Consider the following 18,485-nt stretch of genomic DNA (forward strand, 5'->3'; position numbering starts at 1 on the left):
GAAATGAAACAGTAGGAACTAGATGCACTATACACCTAACAAGTGCAGCGAATTTTGTTCTTTAGTGACAGAAATGTTGATATGTTTGTTATGACTTATGTGATGTGTGTACTATCATTCAAATTAAAAATCTGGAAATCTGGAGGCTGGAGATGGATGGATCTACTGTGTGCGTTCAGAAATGACATGGTTGAAACTAGAAGATAGCCAGTACAAACAATTAATAAGGGCATGGAATTCAGCATACGAATTCAGTAAAATCTTCTAACTGTTATCACGTATATTTCGTACAACGTTTCTTTGAATCCTATCAGTAAAATCTAACTGGAATCACGTATATTTCCTACGATGTTTCTCTGAATCTCATCAAATTCTAAATTCGCAGCATACAGCTACAAGCAATGCAAGCCAGAATCCATAGCAAACAACCGAAACGAACAGGTTCAGAACAACAGATTCAGAACAGCAACAGACAGGAAACGTGAGCAAACGTAAGCATCAGAAATCGCAGCGACAGCAACGTGAGCAAACGTAGACAGAAGAAACGTGAGCATCAGAAATCACAGCGACAGCAGCAGAGGAATTCTCGCTACAGAGGAAACGAAGCATCAGAAGTCGTAGCGACAGCAGTAGAGGAAACAACTGCATCAGAAATTCAGAGTTGACTGAGGAGATGTCACCGAACAGATCGGAGTTCAGAAGTCGATTGCCTTACGGGTGTTATCTCGTGAAAGCTGGCTTCCAAGGCCAGTAGCTTGTCCCCTGGAGGATCGCCTCGCCCGGAGCATCTCAGCCGAACCTGAGTGTTGAATACCTTGGCGGATGCAGAGGCACCAGCACGGCGCTGGACTCGTCCTGGTACGTCTGCAAATGGCGGTGCAAAATCGAAACGAGAGGATAAGCGCACGGCGTAAAACCACTTCGGAGATTTAGGAGGAGGAGGAGAAGGGAGGGGTAGCACGAGGTGGTTACCATGACGCCGTCGAACTCCTCGAACCACGGCTCTGAGTCCGTGCAGCGCACGCAGTACCGACCCTCGTGGAGGACGATGCGGACGGTCTCGTGGCCATCGTGGTGGTCGCAGAGTGCGGAGGAGAAAGCCGCAGCGCAGTCCATGCAGAACGAGTCCTTCCTCGAGCCGGAGCGACGGGATGCCCTGGCGCTGGCGGCGGCGGAAGCGATGTCGACGAGGCGGTCCACGGCGGCAGGAGACGCCAGGAGCTTTTGCAGGTCCACCACAGCGACGGCGGTGTGGCCCTCTCTGTCCTCCCCGACGCGGACGACCTCGTGACCGAGGTGGAGGTGGCCGCCGCAGCAGTGGCCGCAGAAGGCGGCGAGGCACTCCACACAGAACCGGTCCTCCGGTCCGGTCCTCCCTGCACCCCCTGGAGAAGTCCTCCGCAACGAGCCTGGAAATCCACCGCGTGGCTCCGAACTGCTTGCACACCAAACACGTCCATCAGGCAGCACAGAGATCGACGAGGCGAGAAGAGGCACGAACACGCTGCACGCCGATCAGCGCACACACACAAACACAGAGAGAGAGAGGGAGAGAGAGATCGGCGAGGCGAACAGGTGGCTAGGGATCTGGGTGACTCACGGCGTGGTCCGGGCTGGACGCCATTGACGCCGACGGGCGGGATGAGGAAGACGCGGATTGAATTGGGAGGCGGCGGCGGCGGCGGCGGAGATGGAGAATTGGGCAGAGCGCGCAGGGGTTGGTTTGTTTGTTCCGCGTGGGTTTTAGATTTAAAGGCGTCCAAATGAGCTGGCTCACCGCACTTCCGGCTCGGCTCGTCGTGCCGTCAAGTGAGCCGATTGATCTGACTACAACTACTTAGGGCTGTATATGGGAGTAGGAGGAGAGAGAGAGATACAAATATATGGGTAACTTTTGTTACGTATTTCTTTACTATGGACTAGTTTCATAATGTTGGGGTGGCTGAATCACATATTATATTGCTTATGGACCATTTTTATACCATATTGTGAATGCCCTTAAACTTACCATCTGCTTCGCTTGCTCGAATACCCGATCGAGCCCGAGCCCGAGCCGTGCGTATGTTGGCATACTACTGTGCAGATTGGATGAGTGGTTATTGCTGACTGCTTCCTCCGTTCTAAAATGAAGCAATATTACCGAGTATAACACATTCTAGATTTGTATTGTCATATTCAGCAAAAAAATGCTTTATTTTAATACTGAGGGAGCACATCAAATGATTTAATGGTTTTATCCTCGTTTGAAGCAATTTTAGCTTTAGCTTTTTTTCATTTACATCCATGAAAAAAATGTACATGTTGGTAACTTCATTAAAGTGTGCACGCGTCATTGAAGTGTGAAGAAAATGAGTGCCGTGGGTAAGGCAAACTATGGATAGAAACTCGGTCGGGTGAGATAGGGTGCTAAAAGTTAAATCTGTGCCAAGATAAAGTTATAGCACGAATAAAATATATGTTTTAGAAATCATGGTGTACCTAAAATGTGGCTTGATAAACTTAGGCGTGAACCAAACATACCCATATGCATTTATAGAATTCATACTTATACCACAGAATATAAACATTCACCCATTGAATTTTATGGTCCCAATCATCTAAGAGCCAATGAGTTGCTTAGAGCATGCCCAACAGCTTATTCAAATATGATCCTCTATATCCGTATTTAAATGACCATCCAAAATAGATTCCTCGTCCATATATATTTGTACTCTAGCAATTGATAACTCTTTACTTGCTGACAAGCATTACAGACTGACTGAACTAATTGTTTTGAACACGGAAGGTGATATTTATTGACTATTTGTCTAACAACTGATAAAGAGGGATGACCAAGACGGCTATGCCATCTAGTCAAGGAGATTTTTTCGGCACTGCAGGCTTCCTTCAAGGATGCATCTGGTAGGGGATAGAGCCTGCGCCATGAGGGACCATTAAGCAGAGTTTCCTTTGTTAATTGCTCGATCCTTAATAGAAAAATAATCACGATGAAGTTCAAGAAAAACAGAGTTTCGGAAACCAATCTATGAACTGAAACAAGATTTTTCTTGGCTTGTGGAACATATAAAACGTTTTGTAGTTTTACTTTTCTATTATAAGGGGTATGAACAGTAGTAGAACCAATGTAACTTTATGTCCATACCTGCACCGCTAGCGGTTTGGATCTGATCTCCTCCTTCATACTTCTCCTTTGTGGTGAGTTTTTTAAGTTCACCAGTTATGTGATCCGTGGCACCGGTATCAATGTACCAATTGGGATCTATTCCATAGGATGGGTTGGAGCTTGCTGCAGCAACAAACTTTGGATCTGGCACATAATCTTCTTCGAATCGATGCCAGCATTCAGTGGCAGTGTGTCCTCTTTTGAAGCACACTTGGTATGTGGGGCGGTGATCAAGGCCTCCTGCCCCTTGTCCGCGTCCACGGCCACAAGTGTAGCCGCTAGGTCCATGGCCTCGACCGCGCGACGCACCTGGTGCACCATTGCTTCGGCCGCTGCTGTTGTATCCGCGACCAATCTGTCCTCAAGAGTTGTTTCCTCGGCTTGCCGAGTTAACCCTCCCGACAGTTTCCTGTGTGCCGTTGTAAAGGGACCTGCGAGTCTCATAATTAAGCAGCTGTGAGTATAACTCACTCAGGGTGATGGGTTCAACTCGTGCGCAAACTGCGGAGACCACTTCGCTGTAATCTGGACCCAGTCCAGTGATGATGTACTGCAGCAAATCTTCATCGTCGGTCATCTTGCCTCCTGCGATCATCTCATCCCGCAGTCCCTTTATCTTTGCAAAGTATTCACTGATTGACAAGTTACCTCTTTTGGTGGTTGCGAGCGCAATGCGTGTGTTGATGCATCTTGCTCGTGTGTGCGAGGAGTACATCTGTTCGATAATACTCCATGCTTCGGCCGCCGTCTCGCACGTTGCGACCTGGATTAGGACATCTCGCGTCAAAGATGACAGGAGATACCCTAGAACTTGCTGGTCTTGTGCCTCCCAATCTTCAAATTCTGGGTTGACCTTCTTCACGATCTTGTCGCTGGCGGTCTCCGTGATCTCAGCATCTGGTTTCTTGGTGGCGCCAGTCATATGTCCAAGGAGGCGTGCTCCTCGAACAGCAGCACTAATCTGTGCTTTCCATAACGTGTGGTTTGTTTTCCCGAGTTTCTCTGAAACCGGGTTTCCTTGGAGCGGGTTGCTGGTTTTTGAGCTTGCGGATGATGTGGACGCCATGGCGAGATCTCTGCAAGGCTTTGGTGGTGGAAGAAAGGTTGGATCAATGCTCTGATACCATGTGGAATTTCTGGATATAGGCCACACTGTTGAGTGCTGCGTTGCGTACGTGTATATATAGGCCGGAACAGCCCCAGGCCGTGGCGTTTACATCTGGTAGATCGCACCTGTACGTGCGTTGGAGATATTACGGTGCATGAGATAAAGTTTGATTAACAGACTAACTAACTATGGAGAGATATAATCTATCTACACCAAAACAGCTATTACCACACGTACCGGACTCTATCCGATCATCCTCTGAACTCACGCACAAGCTTCTATCTCTAATTCGACATGATTCATCTAAATTTCTTTGCAATACCAGGTTTTTGTTGCCAATCCAAACAAGCATCGCAGCATCATCGAGGCTTTGATCGAAAATCGCAGAGAACTGCTGAAGCTACTCCAAAATCTTCCTACGAGTAAAGGTGGCCGCTCTGATTCTTTCATATGCTATTATCTCCCCTTGAAACCCCATGGGGAGAAAGATTCAACACATTGGCATAATCTGAACAGTCAATTGCAGTGTAAGGAAGATTGTGCAGATGTGTTTAACAGTACTGATTTCACTTCATCTTATAGGCGAAGATGAACTTGATGAGGAGAGGGATCTAATTATTCAGGAGATCCAGAAGCTAGCCTGCTCATCAGAATGATAGACACTTGAATGAATGGAATAGATGGTTTAGGAAACTGTCCTTACTGAATACATGACATTTGTGTGCTTCTAAGGACCGTAATTTTTTGAGTATGAAATGAAACAGTAGGAACTAGATGAACTATACACCTAACAAGTGCAACGAATTTTGTTCTTTAGAGACAGAAATGTTGATATTCTTGCTGTCTTTACTGAATACATGTAATTTTTTGAGTATGAAATGAAACAGTAGGAACTAGATGAACTATACACCTAACAAGTGCAACGAATTTTGTTGGTTAGAGACAGAAATGTTGATATGTTTGTTATGACCTATGTGATGTGTGTACTATCATTCAAATTAACAATCTGGTGGCTGGAGCAGTGCTAATACTGGTGGATCTACGGTGTGTGTTCAGCTTCCAAATCCTACAAATGGCATGGTTGAAACTAGAAGATGATGAGCTAGCCAGTACAAACAACTAATAAGGGCCTGGAATTCAGCATATGAATCCAGTAAAATCTTCTGATTGGGATCACATATATTTCGTACAACGTTTCTCTGAATCCCATCAGTAAAATCTAACTGAAATCACGTATATTTCCTACGATGTTTCTCTGAATCTCATCAAATTCTAAATTCACAGCATACAGCTACAAAGCGATGCAAGCCAGAATTCATAGCAAACAACCGAAACGACAGCAGACAGAATCGACAGAGGAATAACAGATTGAGAACAGCAACAGACAGAGGAAACGAGAGCATCAGAAATCGCAGCGACAGCAGTAGAGGAAACGAGTGCATCAGAAATTCTCGCTACAGAGGAAACGGGAGCATCAGAAGTCGCTGGGACAGCAGTAGAGGAAATGAGTGCATCAGAAATTCAGAGTTGACTGAGGAGATGTCACCGAACAGATCGGAGTTCAGAAGTCGATTGCCTTACGGGTGTTATCTCGTCAACCAGGGCCAGTAGCTTCGCCGCGCCCGGAGCATCTCTACTGGCGACGATATGGCGGATGCAGAGGCACCAGAACAATGTGTGGCCGAAGGCAGGAGATCGAAGAGGGAGGGGAGGTAGCACGAGGACAAGGCTGAATTGATCACCTCACAGCAGGTTGAATTCACTGGCAGGAATCTTCAGGTTCAAGAGGGTCTGAGTCAGCCTCTGGTCTCCACGAAGGAGTTCGACCATCCCGGGGCGTCGGCAGCGTTCTGTGCTGATCCTGCAACCGATTTCCTCGAGCAGCTCGCCGAGCTGCCGCAGGACGTCCTCCAGAGCGATGCTTCCGAGGCGGACGTCGGAGAGCGCTCCACCCGCGTCGCGGAGGAGCGCGATCGACGTGGGAGCTCGGGCGCGCCGTCGTCGCCGCCGCCGCCGTGGGGCGACCGCCCGCGCCATCCGCGCGAGCTGTAGGACGTCGGGCCACGGGACGGAAGCGGAAGCGGGAGCGCCGGTGTAATCGGCGATCACGTGGTCGAGGACGGCGTCGGCGAGGGCGAGGATGGGGTGGATGCCCACCAGTGGGTCCAGATGCTCGAGACCGTCGATCCTCCACCCCTTCCTACGGACCCGCTGGCGGAGCAGCCTCTGCATCTCCGGCGCCTCGCTCATCCTCGACAGGAACGGGACCTTGACGCGGAGACCGCGCCTGCGTCCACGCGAGTCGATGAGCTCCTCAACCTCGCTGAGAGACGAGACAGTAGGACGACCCCTCGCTCTTCTGCTCGCCCTGCGCCGCATGGCGATGGCGGCGTGGGGATTGGTTTGCGAGGGGAGGTGGTGCTTCGAAATTTTGGAGGGCGCGGTGGCGCGTTGATTAGAGCTGCGGGGGTATTTAAAGTCCATAACGACTAGTTGGTCCAGTGGTTAAGAGATTACTTTGCAGGTAAGAGGTTTCGAGTTCGATGCATTTTGTCCAAATTTTGGAAGTTTTCATCCCAGAGATATTTTAGTCATTAGAAAACAATCGTGCTCGCTCTATTTCAAAATTATTTTCTTAATTCAGCCGATTGTGCCAGAATTGCACGCGGATAACAAGGCCATGTACGGGGGACAAAAAGGGAAAAGAAGAGAGGAGAAAAGAAAAAATGAAGAAGAAATGATAGAAAATGAAAACGAGAAGAGAAAAACAAAAAATAAACATATATATACATATATATATACACATATATACATATATATTTATATATATATATATAGCAAAATTAATATGTATCCCCCTATTTAAATAAGTTATTCTATGCCCCTCCCTCACAAAGCCTAAACCTCCGTCCCACCCTTTCAAGGGCCTAAAACATCTCTTTTGGTTTAGTCAAAGCTCTTCCCCAGCGATCAAACTCGTTCTTTGACCTTCCTTCACACCCCATCTTTATTCACTCCATATCTAAAAACTGTAGTAACACAAAGATAAAGTACAGCAACATGTCATATAAAATACAGTGACAACACCAAAATATAGTTATGACGGATCTAGTTTTTTAAATCACTTTTTTTACCATTGTGGTGAAAACGGTTTTAAAAAATAATATAAGACATGTGAGATATTGCTCTCTAAAGATTGGGAATAAATCTTTTAGCTCTCTTACATGTATTAGTTGTACTGTAGTAACAGTATGCAGCCACACCGCGTGTTACTGTATTTCTATCATGATGTTATTGTACTTATATCATGACGCTACTGTAATTGTGCAGTAACAGCGTATATGTTACTGCACTTATATCACGATGTTACTGCAATTATGCCGATGTTATTGCAAATATGCACTAACAGCGCATATGTTACTGCACCTGTATCATAATGTCACTGTACTTCTATCACAACATTGTAGCAACATAGTTACAATGTTATATAGCTATTGTCATACCATTAGTGTATACTAATACAAATCGTATAGATATTTGTTAAGATTTAAAACTTTAAACAATTTTATCTCTCATCTCATATATTATTTTTTAAATGTTTGTAAAAAGTGTTTTAGAAAATAAGATCCCTCACGGGTATTTTCAACATTGTTACCGTAAATTAGTTATTGTGTTACTGTATTTTTATCTACGATTCACTGCACAATTAGTTCGACGCTAGGTTTTCTCAGCGTGAGCTACTCGTGGTCTAATGCCGACCGGCGACGCCGCCGCACGCCGTCCCGCCGCCGGCCAGGCCCGTTCCCGGCCGCCGTCGCCTGCTCCGCCCCGGCGGCCGCTCGCCCGGCGCCCCGGCGTCCCGCTCGGCCTCTCGCCCGCTCGCCCCGGTATGTGTTGTCAGAAAACGGAATCTTCATGAAGTCTGCCTGTATAGACACCAGAAGTAATTGTTACAATGTAGAACCAGCGGGAAATCATCCATAGGAAAATTAACCTTCGTTCCTGGTTTCAATCCGAGCTGAAGGGCAAGAAAGTGCTCGTGTCACTTGATGCTTTCACGAAGGGATTCTCCCTTCCATCTAAAACATTCAGGAACATCACAAGTTTCTGTCGCGGCAGCAAAATGTTGGGGCTCCGGGAGCGACAACAGAGACGGCAATCTACGATCTCTCTTAACGTCCAACCGTTTTGATAACTTAATCTGTTTTTGTAATTAAAATATCCCTAATTATTAGAGATAAAATAATTTTTTCTTTGCCATATTGGTTACGAACTTGCTAAAACATCAGATTTGGGAAACTATTTTTGCCGAACTGTTGGAGTTGCTCTTACGAGTGTCTATACAACTAGACTTTTTGGTTCAATTCCATTCCCCAGTACGTATGTCCCTCTCTAATTTTAATATGCGACTCTCTACACTTTATATGACTGAAAATTGCAAATAATTTCAGTTATCTCGCCAAGAGTCTAGTTGATCTGGTAGGATATTGTCGCTCTTAACGCGGTGATAGCTGACCGAGATGACCACTATTGACAACATAAAAATAGAGAGAACTGGCTACCGTTCCATCTGAATAATGCTCACTTCAGCTACATTTCAGTACTATCCAGGTTTGGCTCCGTCTTCTCATATAGGTTTAAACGTAATAGTGCAAATCTCCACAGGTGGAACAAATAAAAAAAATGAACATCTCTTGGAAAATTTATGTAGTGCTGCATATCACACCATATCACACCATATTTTATGTAGTACTGCAAGAGGCAAGGGGGTCAGCATATCACACCATATTTGCAAGAAAGAGCCTGCCAGTTCACCAAAATCAATGCAGTGCTGAGTGAGACATGATGATACACTATCAATGGGATCACTACCACCCTAGCTGTATATATACACCACTTTTACAGTATTTTCCCTTTTCCCTTTCATTTTACACGTAAACCAATCACGCTGGACATGTGCGGCCAGAGGCAGCTCTATGGCTATATTAAACACACAATAACATAAATCGTCAACTGGCGTCATCGTATACCTTCGTTTGTCTTAGTCATTGTTCTTGAAAAGGGAACCCCATTTGTGTGTCAGTCCATCTATTAGGCTGCCAGTTCGGCTCTTTTGTACCACCAGGGTTGCTCTGGTCCCATCCTCGCCATTGGCGTTCTGTGTTGGTTTCTGGGACTCTGATGAGATGGATTTTCCATTCGTAACCTGGGATGATGCATTGGATTCTGATGAACTAGAAGTGTTAACAGAAGCAGCACTATTTGTAGTGTACTTGTCTGCACTTTGCACGTCCGATGACTTTACTTCGCTGCTGCATGCTGTTGGATCCTTGCTGGGAGCATCTGTGGTCCGTGCCGAGGTGGAGGATGTATCTGGCTCCAACACTGCCTCAGTTGCACCATTGCAACCATTTTCTTCTTTATGTTCTTTGGATGCAGCATCAGATGCAACAGATTGCACAGTCTTTGTATTTGACTGCTCAAGATCCTTCAAGGACTCCATAATTGCTTGCATTAGCATCTAAATTTCAGAGTAGCAAAAAAGATATCAACTGATAACGGAAACATCGACAGGTAAGTGTGATACATATTTTACATTACAGCAGATATTTACAACAATAAATCCTTCTTAAAAGACGTGTTTACATATATACCGATTAAAGATTTAGTGAGGAGTCCATATTAAATGGTTAAGGCCTGTTCGTTTTGGATTGTTGATTGAGCTACTCCATTTTCTGTGCGCACACTTCCGAAATTGCTTAACGGTGTGTTTTTTTGCCAAAAAAGTTCTTAAAAATTCAAATGAATCCATTTTTCACATTTGTTACTAATAGCTAATACCTAATTAATCATGCGCTAATGAATCACCATGTTTTGTGTGCCGCTATCAGCTCAGCCCCAACTGCTTGATTAAATGGGGCCTAAGCCTTGGCCAAAGAAAAAGGATTTGTGGATGTAATATTCTCCAGCCTGATCTTTGACCAGGAACCCAGTACTAGATCCCCTTTTTCTGCGCTACACAATGCTTTATGCATATTGAACTGTCTACAAGGGTCTAGAAACAACAAAGTATAGTGAAACATGACATGGTGAGAAATCTGAAGGATGTTAAGGTAAATAACTTACTCTATCCTCATCTTCCTCGGTGTAGGGCATATCTGATAGACTATCAAATGAGTACTCCACATACTCGCCATCGTCAGAGGTTGGAGTTAGCAACCGTCCATTGCGGCCATTAGGAGGAGTTGCGGTAGATATACTAGAAGAGGAAGGACCATTATCACTGTCCATTACCTGTTCAAAGATAACCCAAATAGCAATCTCAGTGTCAGAGGTGACGCTCTGAGCATTATTATATTCTGAAAGCTCATCCATATATATATTGAAAGAATTATTAGTGTCCTAATGATGACACTCCATCCATAATCCCAAAATCATCAAGGATTATTGTGCTCTTGTTTTAACTAGATGTATTTAGTATATCCATTCACCTCCAGATCCATTCATCAAGGATCACTTTCTTTCATCCTTATTTGGGGATGACCTTTCCTCAAATAAATTTTCGAGAATACTTTTGCCCCTTGTCTAATAGTTCCTCATTTACAAGTATGGGAAACCTGTTCTTTATAGTTGTGGCATTTAGTTTCCTATAATTAATGCACACGTGTCATGAATTATCTTTTTTTACTAAAACTGCAGGAGCTGCAATGGGGCTATAGCTGGGTTCAAGTACAGCACTAGCACTAATCCCTCAAGTCATTCTGCATGATCGTTTTGGGAAATCATTCTGAGCTACTACGACAGTTCTAGGTGACAACTGACTCATTTGTTTCTTTTCTAGAAACCACATTGGCTGCAGAAATTCAGTCTGGTAGTGGATGATCATGTAGAAGACTTAAATTGTGACTGGCGGACTCAGATATGATCCTAAAGTATTTAAAAATAGCATTAAAAAATACCTCATTTCTGTCGGCCCTGTCTTCTGCAGTGGCACCAGTCGGGACCTGGAGAACAATCAAAAGAAACCAAGAATAAGTTTGCTGCTCCATGAAAGAGATATCACTGCTGCCTCAGATATTAAAACTTATTTGATAATATTTGATCCGCCTATAATACCACTACTAGCAATTGAGCTTCATTGCTAACAGACAGAAATGACTATCGGTTAACTCCAATACCACTGGCGCTAAAATAAAGTAGAATTTTAGCATTGCTCATAATGGCAAAGAACTGAAAACACCCACCTCCATTCTACTCATGAGCCTTCTCGAACGCAACTGTGCAATGGCATCTTCTGTGGTAGCTGCGCGGGCTGTTCCATAACATATACAGAAGCTTGTATCACTATTGGTGTACCAAACATAATTGCACATTTTTGTAAATCATATTCATACCTGTTGGTGATTGAGCAAACCTATACTCTATGTCATGTTCTGTATCCCAATGACCCTATCAGAAGGACCCAAGGTAAGATATGTTGAACATTATGTAACCATTCTTAAGAAAAGTCAATCTGTAGTACCTGACCAAGGCTTCCATGTGGTGTCAGGAAAAAATGATCATCAGGAACATCAGGAGGGTTTAGCACATTATGGAAAAATATTGTTATAGAATCAAAGTAAAATTGTGGACGGGGTGAATTGTGGTCCCCATCAAATTTAATAATGTTTTTATCTCCCTGCAGGTGCATTTAAATCAACCATACATTACTACCTTATCAGGGAAAGGAATCATTTGTCCACATTGAAGGGAAAAGTAGAAGCTTACAACATATGCTTCATAAATTTTGTCTGAATGATGGGGCAGTATAAAATCATCTTCAGTCGCGTGTCCAAACAAAGCAGGAACAAAACATCGCTTTGCTACCTGCAAAATTACATTTCATATATTAAAAATGTGTACTGATGTGCGGTCAAAATAGTCACTAATAAGCAGCGAGGAGGTGTTTTACAGCATTATCTCCACTACATAAATCAAAGGGAAATATGGTGGTGGAAGCAAATATGCCATCCCAGCACCACCACTTGAGTTGATAGTATCTTCTGTGGGTCATAATGAGATAATAAGACTATTAGCGTGTTGATGTTTTCCAGCGAACCGTATATGTTTCTCCGGAGAAATATAGATCTCATTTCAATTTTAGAACTTATCACAGATTTGCTTGGAAGCAGGTGCAACACACAGGTATTTGGCTATCTTCCTACTCTAAAATCATCCGTCCAGCCCCATGTCACAGGCGGACCACCAACTCCCTTGAGAAAACCAGAAAAAACAGAGTAACCAAATATCCATGACACTGGATACCCACCCCTAGCCCACCACTGCAATGGATGGGCATCTCAAATAAAATTGTGATAGTTCACAGTTGGAAAAGAAAATACATCCACATTCTATGACAGGCTTGAGTTCCTCTGTTTCTGATTCAACCTTTAGCTCTTGTGTACTTAGGGGCACAAGGTAGGTATGAAGAAAGAACAGTATAAGAAAGCCAACCTAGCCGTCTGGGATTGTCTATCAAGATTGGAGCAGAACAAAGAGGCTAGCAGAAGCTTCTAGAAACTATTGTGACGCGCAAAACAACCAAAAAGCAAAGAACACAAAACTTAAAATAAAGATTAAAACAGCTATACCACAGCAAATAAATCATCTGACGTGGATACAGCATTTGTAATCAAGACCATGAGGAGCAAATCACTGCACCAGGCCAAAAACATGGGCCAACCATAATATTTAGCATACTTCATATTAAGATGGTAGCAAACCTGAATGGTATCAAGATCCATGATGTCAAAGCTGGCTTTTCTCTTGACAACCTTTCGCATATGTTGTATTGCTAGTTTCACCTAAGAAACAAACAGAAGTTCCACAAAATGAGACGGAAGTATGAGATCTACCTTATGAAGGTGTGGATAAAAGCTAAGCATATACATTACCAAATAAAATTAATAGATAGAGTAAACAAATTAAGCATAATTGAAAATACCAAAACCAGGTATCACAATATTCTTCAGGGTAGTGCACAGAAGGCTGGAAACAGCTTATGCACTGCTAGAACAAGTTATAGTTGGTACTTGCCATGGGTGTACCCAGTAATTCAGTTGAACATCCAATGGCAAGATTAGGTTGCTCTCTATAAGAGTTTGTTCCCAGGTTTGCTAACTAAGAGATTAGATTGAATAGTTGTTTGTTTAGTTTCTATTTATTAGAGATATGATTAGAAATGGGTTGTAAGATAATCTGTGTGGGCAGACGGGCCCCCTCCAATTAAAGCAAGAATTAATACATCGCCCTCTTCCTCATGTCAAGTCCTCTCTGTCTCCCCCCTCCCAGTTCCCAGCACAAATCTAATGGTGTTTCCTCCAATCTCAACCTCCATGTACACTTATCCAAAAATACAGTCCATGGCATTTTGATATGACAGAAAGATAGAAAAGATCATGCAGAGTCCCAGTAGTAGGTGTGGATAATAGTATTCATGCATAGGAGCGATGCCATATGGTCAGTAGTTGGTCTGAATAATCGTATTCATGCATAGGAGCGATGCCATAAGGTTGTAATATTTAGAGCAAATGGTAGCAACAGCACAGTAAATTTAAAGCGCATATCAACTAAACTAGTCCCTGGGCCAACAATTTCATCACTAATAAATAACAAGTCCATGTCATCAAATGATCCTCACCGTAAATTTTGGTAGGGGATATTTGTATGTATCCACTAGTTCCATCATCAAGTCAACCAAGTTCGAGAACGGACTGTCAAGAACCATTCCAGCAATTGATGGATCCTCTGCTCCATACATCAGACTGAAAAATCAAAAGGTGGCAGTTTTCATAAGTATCAAAAAGTCAATATTATATAAAATGGTGATGTCTGGCATTATATAAGATTAGGACAAGGACTGTGAATGTGAGTAGATTGGTGTGGGACTCTGGGTGTTTATGGGCTGCAGGTGCTACATGTCGAAGGATGATATTTCACATGTTAAAGGATGACAATTGTCAATACTGTATTCCAATTAGCTGCTCAAGTTTTGGGATAACATGTGTTCTACAAGAATACTAAAGATGAATGCTACCCTAGCATAATTTACTCACTTAAAGAAGATACCTTGTTACTGCACCCATTGAGCGACCCCACAAACCAATACAGGATACGTTCCCATCTGTCCGCAAATAATTGACAACAGCTTTCAGATCTTCTCTCTGTAAAACAACATAGGTATCATCTACCACTGTGCTCTTCAAATAGCATTAAAAAATTTGCCTTAGCCTCAAGAGAATCCATATGCATTGTTTGCTCGGTGGCAATATGCTGCTACTGAGACAAAACTGATGCAGAGGTTTAAAGGCAGCATGCCAACATGTCTGATGACTCCTATTGAAAGGTTCATATTCAGCCTCTAACCATCCATTTGACAGTTACTTTCCACACTATTTCTTTCTGAATGAGAACATGAAGAAATATCAAGCATTCCACGTTGTTTATAACTTGCCTAATCACATTTCAACTAGTTTTGCATGCACAAAGTATACAATGAAACAGAAGGTTTAAAAAAGAACAAGTACTCCCATATAAGGCATATTAGTTTTTTACACGGTCTCTAACCTTATTCTTTGATTATTAATTCCCTTTAATATATTATCAACAACTATAAAATTAACATCACAAGAAACTATTTTCAAATACAAATCTAATGGTACTACATGCATAACATAAAACATATATATTGTTAGCTTCAAATGCTGACTTTGCAGAAAACAGGGACGCCTTATATTTTCAGATGGAGGAAGTATGATCTTATTGTCCATAAGTGCAAGAATGGCTTACTTCATTCCAGCCTAAGGTGACATGTTCTCCTTCAGAGAGGCCAGACCCTGAAAAGTCCAGTGTAAAGACTGTAATATTTGATGGTAGAAGAATAATTGCAGCTTCACTAGCATCAGCTCTGCATCCACTGTAAAATAAATAATGCAGATTAATTAATGCCTAGAAAATACAAAGAACATAATACATTAGCAGATATATGTAAGGACTATTTTTAGCTTCATCAGAAACTCCACATGTGTGAAGGTATTGCTCAGCTATATTAAGAAATAGAAACAGTATGTTCATTTTAAGTATTGAACATGTAATATATAGTATACATGTACCTGTTCCCATGACAGTATATAACGCAAGGAAGAGCTTTTCCTTCGGGGATCACAGTAGGCATGTAGTGGCTACACTGCAATTTCTTGCCCTGGCCATTTACAACCTGAAATGGAGACCACCCATATTTAATCCAAGCACCACGAAAGAAGCAAGGGGAAACTGATTAGATATCAATGCAGCCTGGTTGGTTGGGCACCAAATGAAGAGAGAAAAAAACTGATGCCCTTTTTTGTGAAAATCAATGAGATTCGCCATAGAGGAAAGATTTTTTTCCCAGTTTTTAAAGCAGGACAACAGAAATATGGTGGTCTGAAATTTTCGTGATGATAAGTGTGACCATAAGTAGATTTTATTACATTATTCACGAATACAAAATTATTACTACAAAGCAAACAGAAATATATGAGCTCCTCAGCATCATTTTAATATATTAGCAGCATATTGAAGGACGTATTAAACATATAACCTCCAAATCCTTTCTCTGAAACCATCTTCGTTTCAACATAAACTCCTGCTCCAGTAGATCATCATTTGGACTGTATTCAGCTCTGCAATAAAACAATGTGAGAGACAAGTTAATCAAGTAACTAACATAGAATATTGGATTTGCTCATGGGAGCATAATACATGGAATAAAAGGCTATAGAACACTATTAGCTTGATCATTCATGGTAGCAAGAACAACTCCTGAAAACCTCATATTTGGTTACGTGGAAATAATGTTTTGTTATGCTTGAACAGACACGCTAACACATGTAGGCTTTACAACATCAGTGGGAAGGCTTGCATTCATTCAGGGTAATTTAACCTAAGATTGGCAAGCATCTCACAAAGTCAGTTGATTGGCAGGTATGTCAACCCTGCTTTCACTTAAAAGGAGACAGAAATCCGCCATCCCCAGCTAAACAATTGCTAAGTGAATATAACGGGAAAAAAAAAGCCCACGCATCCACAGCAAAATCCTGACCAACGCATGGTACCACGCAAGCATCCCCGGGCACTCCACCCCTAATCGAGCTGCAAGTCCCCCGTACGCAACAGCACGCATGAAATCCCGCCGGAATTAAACGGCCGCCGCGCCCAATCCAGCAACCCCGCCCCACCCACCCACACGAAACCGATCGGCGCAACCACCCCGCGCCCCCAAAACCGCGCGGAACCCCCACCCGACACCCAGATCCACGAGCCCTGCACACGCCCCCAAACCGAACCGCGGAGACGACGCTCCTCACCTGGGAGGCCGGATGATGAAATTGACGAGCTGGTCCATCGCTCTCGACGCGCCGAATCTCCGCACCCCCACAAGCGAAGAGGCTGAAGGGGGGGGGGGGATTGGGGAGATCGGGCCGCAACTCTGCAGGCAAGCAAGCAAGCAAAACAAAGCGCAGCCGCGCGCGAGGAGGAGACGGAGGAGGAGATCGCGTCTCGCTCGCGAATCCCAGCGAGGCCACCACCACACACCCTCTTTTTAATTTGTTGCTTGGGCTGGGGGTGGTTCCCTTGGCGTGGTTGCCTTCCCCTCCCTTCTCGTTTCCGGCCTCGGGTACGGCTTCGGTGACGGCAACCGCAGCAGCAGCGGTGGAAGGTGGAAGGGAATACCGGTTTTCCCGTTTTGGACCCTCTGTTCTTTTATTTTGGCGTTTTGGTATAATAGTATGATTGGTGATTGGCCCACAGCCAGAATTTTGTCATTGGTCACACAGTGTCGTCCGTGCTAAAATGTTTCACAGGTACACCATCCTTGGATGCGAAATACTCATGACTATTACCTCCGTCCTATAACAAATATATACTCATAGTTTAGTTGTTTTATAGTCATGTGCTTATTATGGGAGGAAGATAATAGTAAATATGGATTTGCTAGTTCTTATGTGTCATAAGTTGTTGGAATTAAATATATCAATATAATGGCTTGGAAATTGGGTTTAAGCTCTAGTTAGGGGAAGAGAGAGATGGTTGAATGGTGATGGTGGTTTTCTTTGGAGATGAGAACAACGTCGAAACTCCTATAGAGAACATATTGTTTACTTTTTGGGATAAGGGTCGTGGCAGGAGAGCGGTTGGGAGAGGAGCAAGAGATGGGATTTCACTTGTATTAATGGGACAGAGGGTGAGGTGGCTGCAGCACGGCCATAGCTGTGGGGTTAAAAGATAATAGTTGGTGAGATCGGTAACAAGGCCATTTGATCCGGAGTGGGTAGGTGGGGGAGGCAGCACTAGTGTTTGTAACAAGAAGGTAACTATCACGGATGAGTAAGAGAACATAGCAAGGACACTCACCGCTAACCCAAGAAAAAAAAGGAGAATATGGTTATGTTCGGCAGTTAGGATAGTTAATTAATTAGTAGGTATAAAAAATAAAAATAGATTAAAATGATTTTAAAACAACTTTTCTATTAAAATTTTTTGCAAAAAACACACCGTTTATCAGTTTGGAAAACATACGCGCGGAAAAAAGATGTAATTTGGCTTACTAGCCAGAGGGAACGAACTCGGCCTAGGTTGGCCTAGCAAACCTCACACCTCTAGTGTTGGTGGTTTCCCCCGTGGGGCCAGGAAAGATTTTTCCTCCTCTCGCAGGGGACGGGGATTCTCCGTAGGTTCCCCCACGAAGACCCAACGTCTATATACCCAACGTCTATATTGTCCATTGAAAAAAGTCTAACAGTGCAAATATGAAATGGGTATATATGCAGTACAAACCCTACCACAGTAACTTAGCCCCCGCCTCACCTACCTCCCATAGCATCGACGTTGTGCCGCTCGGCCGACCTCCTTGTCGACTTTGCTTGGTTGTCACGCCAACCACCCGTCGCCATCGTCGCGCTCCTCCTCGCCACTCGTCGTCACCATCTACTTGCGCAGTCCTAGTCGGGCCCCAGCAGGGTTGGGGACAAGAGGTGATTCAGCCCCAATTTCGACTTCGAGCTCGAGCCCGAGGGAGGAAGTCGATGGTAGGATGGGACCAGTCTTGGCCAACCCGGTCCCGACCCATCCCATTGCCAACCTTACGCGCGTCTCCCTAGAATGACATGTTGGGGTAGATGAGGTCATGCCACTGAT

At 43.7% G+C, this 18,485-nt stretch overlaps 2 protein-coding genes across 4 annotated transcripts; both read right to left on the reverse strand.

Annotated features, from left to right (window-relative positions):
• Positions 1–237: 237 nt before the first annotated feature.
• Positions 238–3,451, reverse strand: LOC102706370. The gene is made up of 4 exons (XM_015834418.1): positions 3,301–3,451; positions 1,601–1,709; positions 973–1,435; positions 238–864 (listed from the first exon to the last, which is right to left on the reverse strand). Exons 1-4 carry the CDS (start codon positions 3,449–3,451, stop codon positions 790–792), a joined length of 798 nt encoding a protein of 265 aa, XP_015689904.1. The 3' UTR covers positions 238–789.
• A 5,517-nt stretch (positions 3,452–8,968) lies between these two features.
• Positions 8,969–16,939, reverse strand: LOC102716943. Of its 3 annotated transcripts, none has more exons than XM_015835599.2 (14): positions 16,655–16,939; positions 15,889–15,970; positions 15,422–15,525; positions 15,099–15,225; positions 14,379–14,473; positions 13,951–14,074; positions 13,034–13,114; positions 12,039–12,137; positions 11,794–11,949; positions 11,666–11,720; positions 11,516–11,583; positions 11,231–11,275; positions 10,398–10,565; positions 8,969–9,759 (listed from the first exon to the last, which is right to left on the reverse strand). In XM_015835599.2, exons 1-14 carry the CDS (start codon positions 16,690–16,692, stop codon positions 9,313–9,315), a joined length of 1,689 nt encoding a protein of 562 aa, XP_015691085.1. In that variant the 5' UTR covers positions 16,693–16,939; the 3' UTR covers positions 8,969–9,312. The 3 variants fall into 3 exon arrangements, with proteins under 3 accessions (XP_015691085.1, XP_006650100.1, XP_040377964.1); XM_006650037.3 differs by having other exon boundaries at positions 9,121–9,792; positions 16,655–16,938; XM_040522030.1 differs by lacking the exons at positions 15,889–15,970; positions 16,655–16,939 and having other exon boundaries at positions 9,121–9,792; positions 15,099–15,145; positions 15,422–15,476.
• Between the last annotated feature and the right edge of the window lie 1,546 nt (positions 16,940–18,485).

Source organism: Oryza brachyantha, chromosome 3 (assembly GCF_000231095.2).
Source record: "Oryza brachyantha chromosome 3, ObraRS2, whole genome shotgun sequence".
Taxonomy (NCBI): domain Eukaryota; kingdom Viridiplantae; phylum Streptophyta; class Magnoliopsida; order Poales; family Poaceae; genus Oryza; species Oryza brachyantha.

What these genes read in the sequence shown, in the direction of transcription:
- LOC102706370 (XM_015834418.1), bottom strand. Translation starts at nt 3,451, where the DNA reads ATGGACCTAGCGGCTACACTTGTGGCCGTGGACGCGGACAAGGGGCAG. An exon ending in GATTATGTGCCAGATCCAAA is followed by an intron (nt 1,710 to 3,300) that starts GTTTGTTGCTGC and finishes CAACCCCTGCGC; the next exon opens with GCTCTGCCCAATTCTCCATC. An exon ending in CGTCCAGCCCGGACCACGCC is followed by an intron (nt 1,436 to 1,600) that starts GTGAGTCACCCA and finishes GTGTGCAAGCAG; the next exon opens with TTCGGAGCCACGCGGTGGAT.
- LOC102716943 (XM_006650037.3), bottom strand. Translation starts at nt 16,692, where the DNA reads ATGGACCAGCTCGTCAATTTCATCATCCGGCCTCCCAG. An exon ending in TTCATCATCCGGCCTCCCAG is followed by an intron (nt 15,971 to 16,654) that starts GTGAGGAGCGTC and finishes GTTTTATTGCAG; the next exon opens with AGCTGAATACAGTCCAAATG. An exon ending in GGCTCATGAGTAGAATGGAG is followed by an intron (nt 11,276 to 11,515) that starts GTGGGTGTTTTC and finishes ATTGTTCTCCAG; the next exon opens with GTCCCGACTGGTGCCACTGC.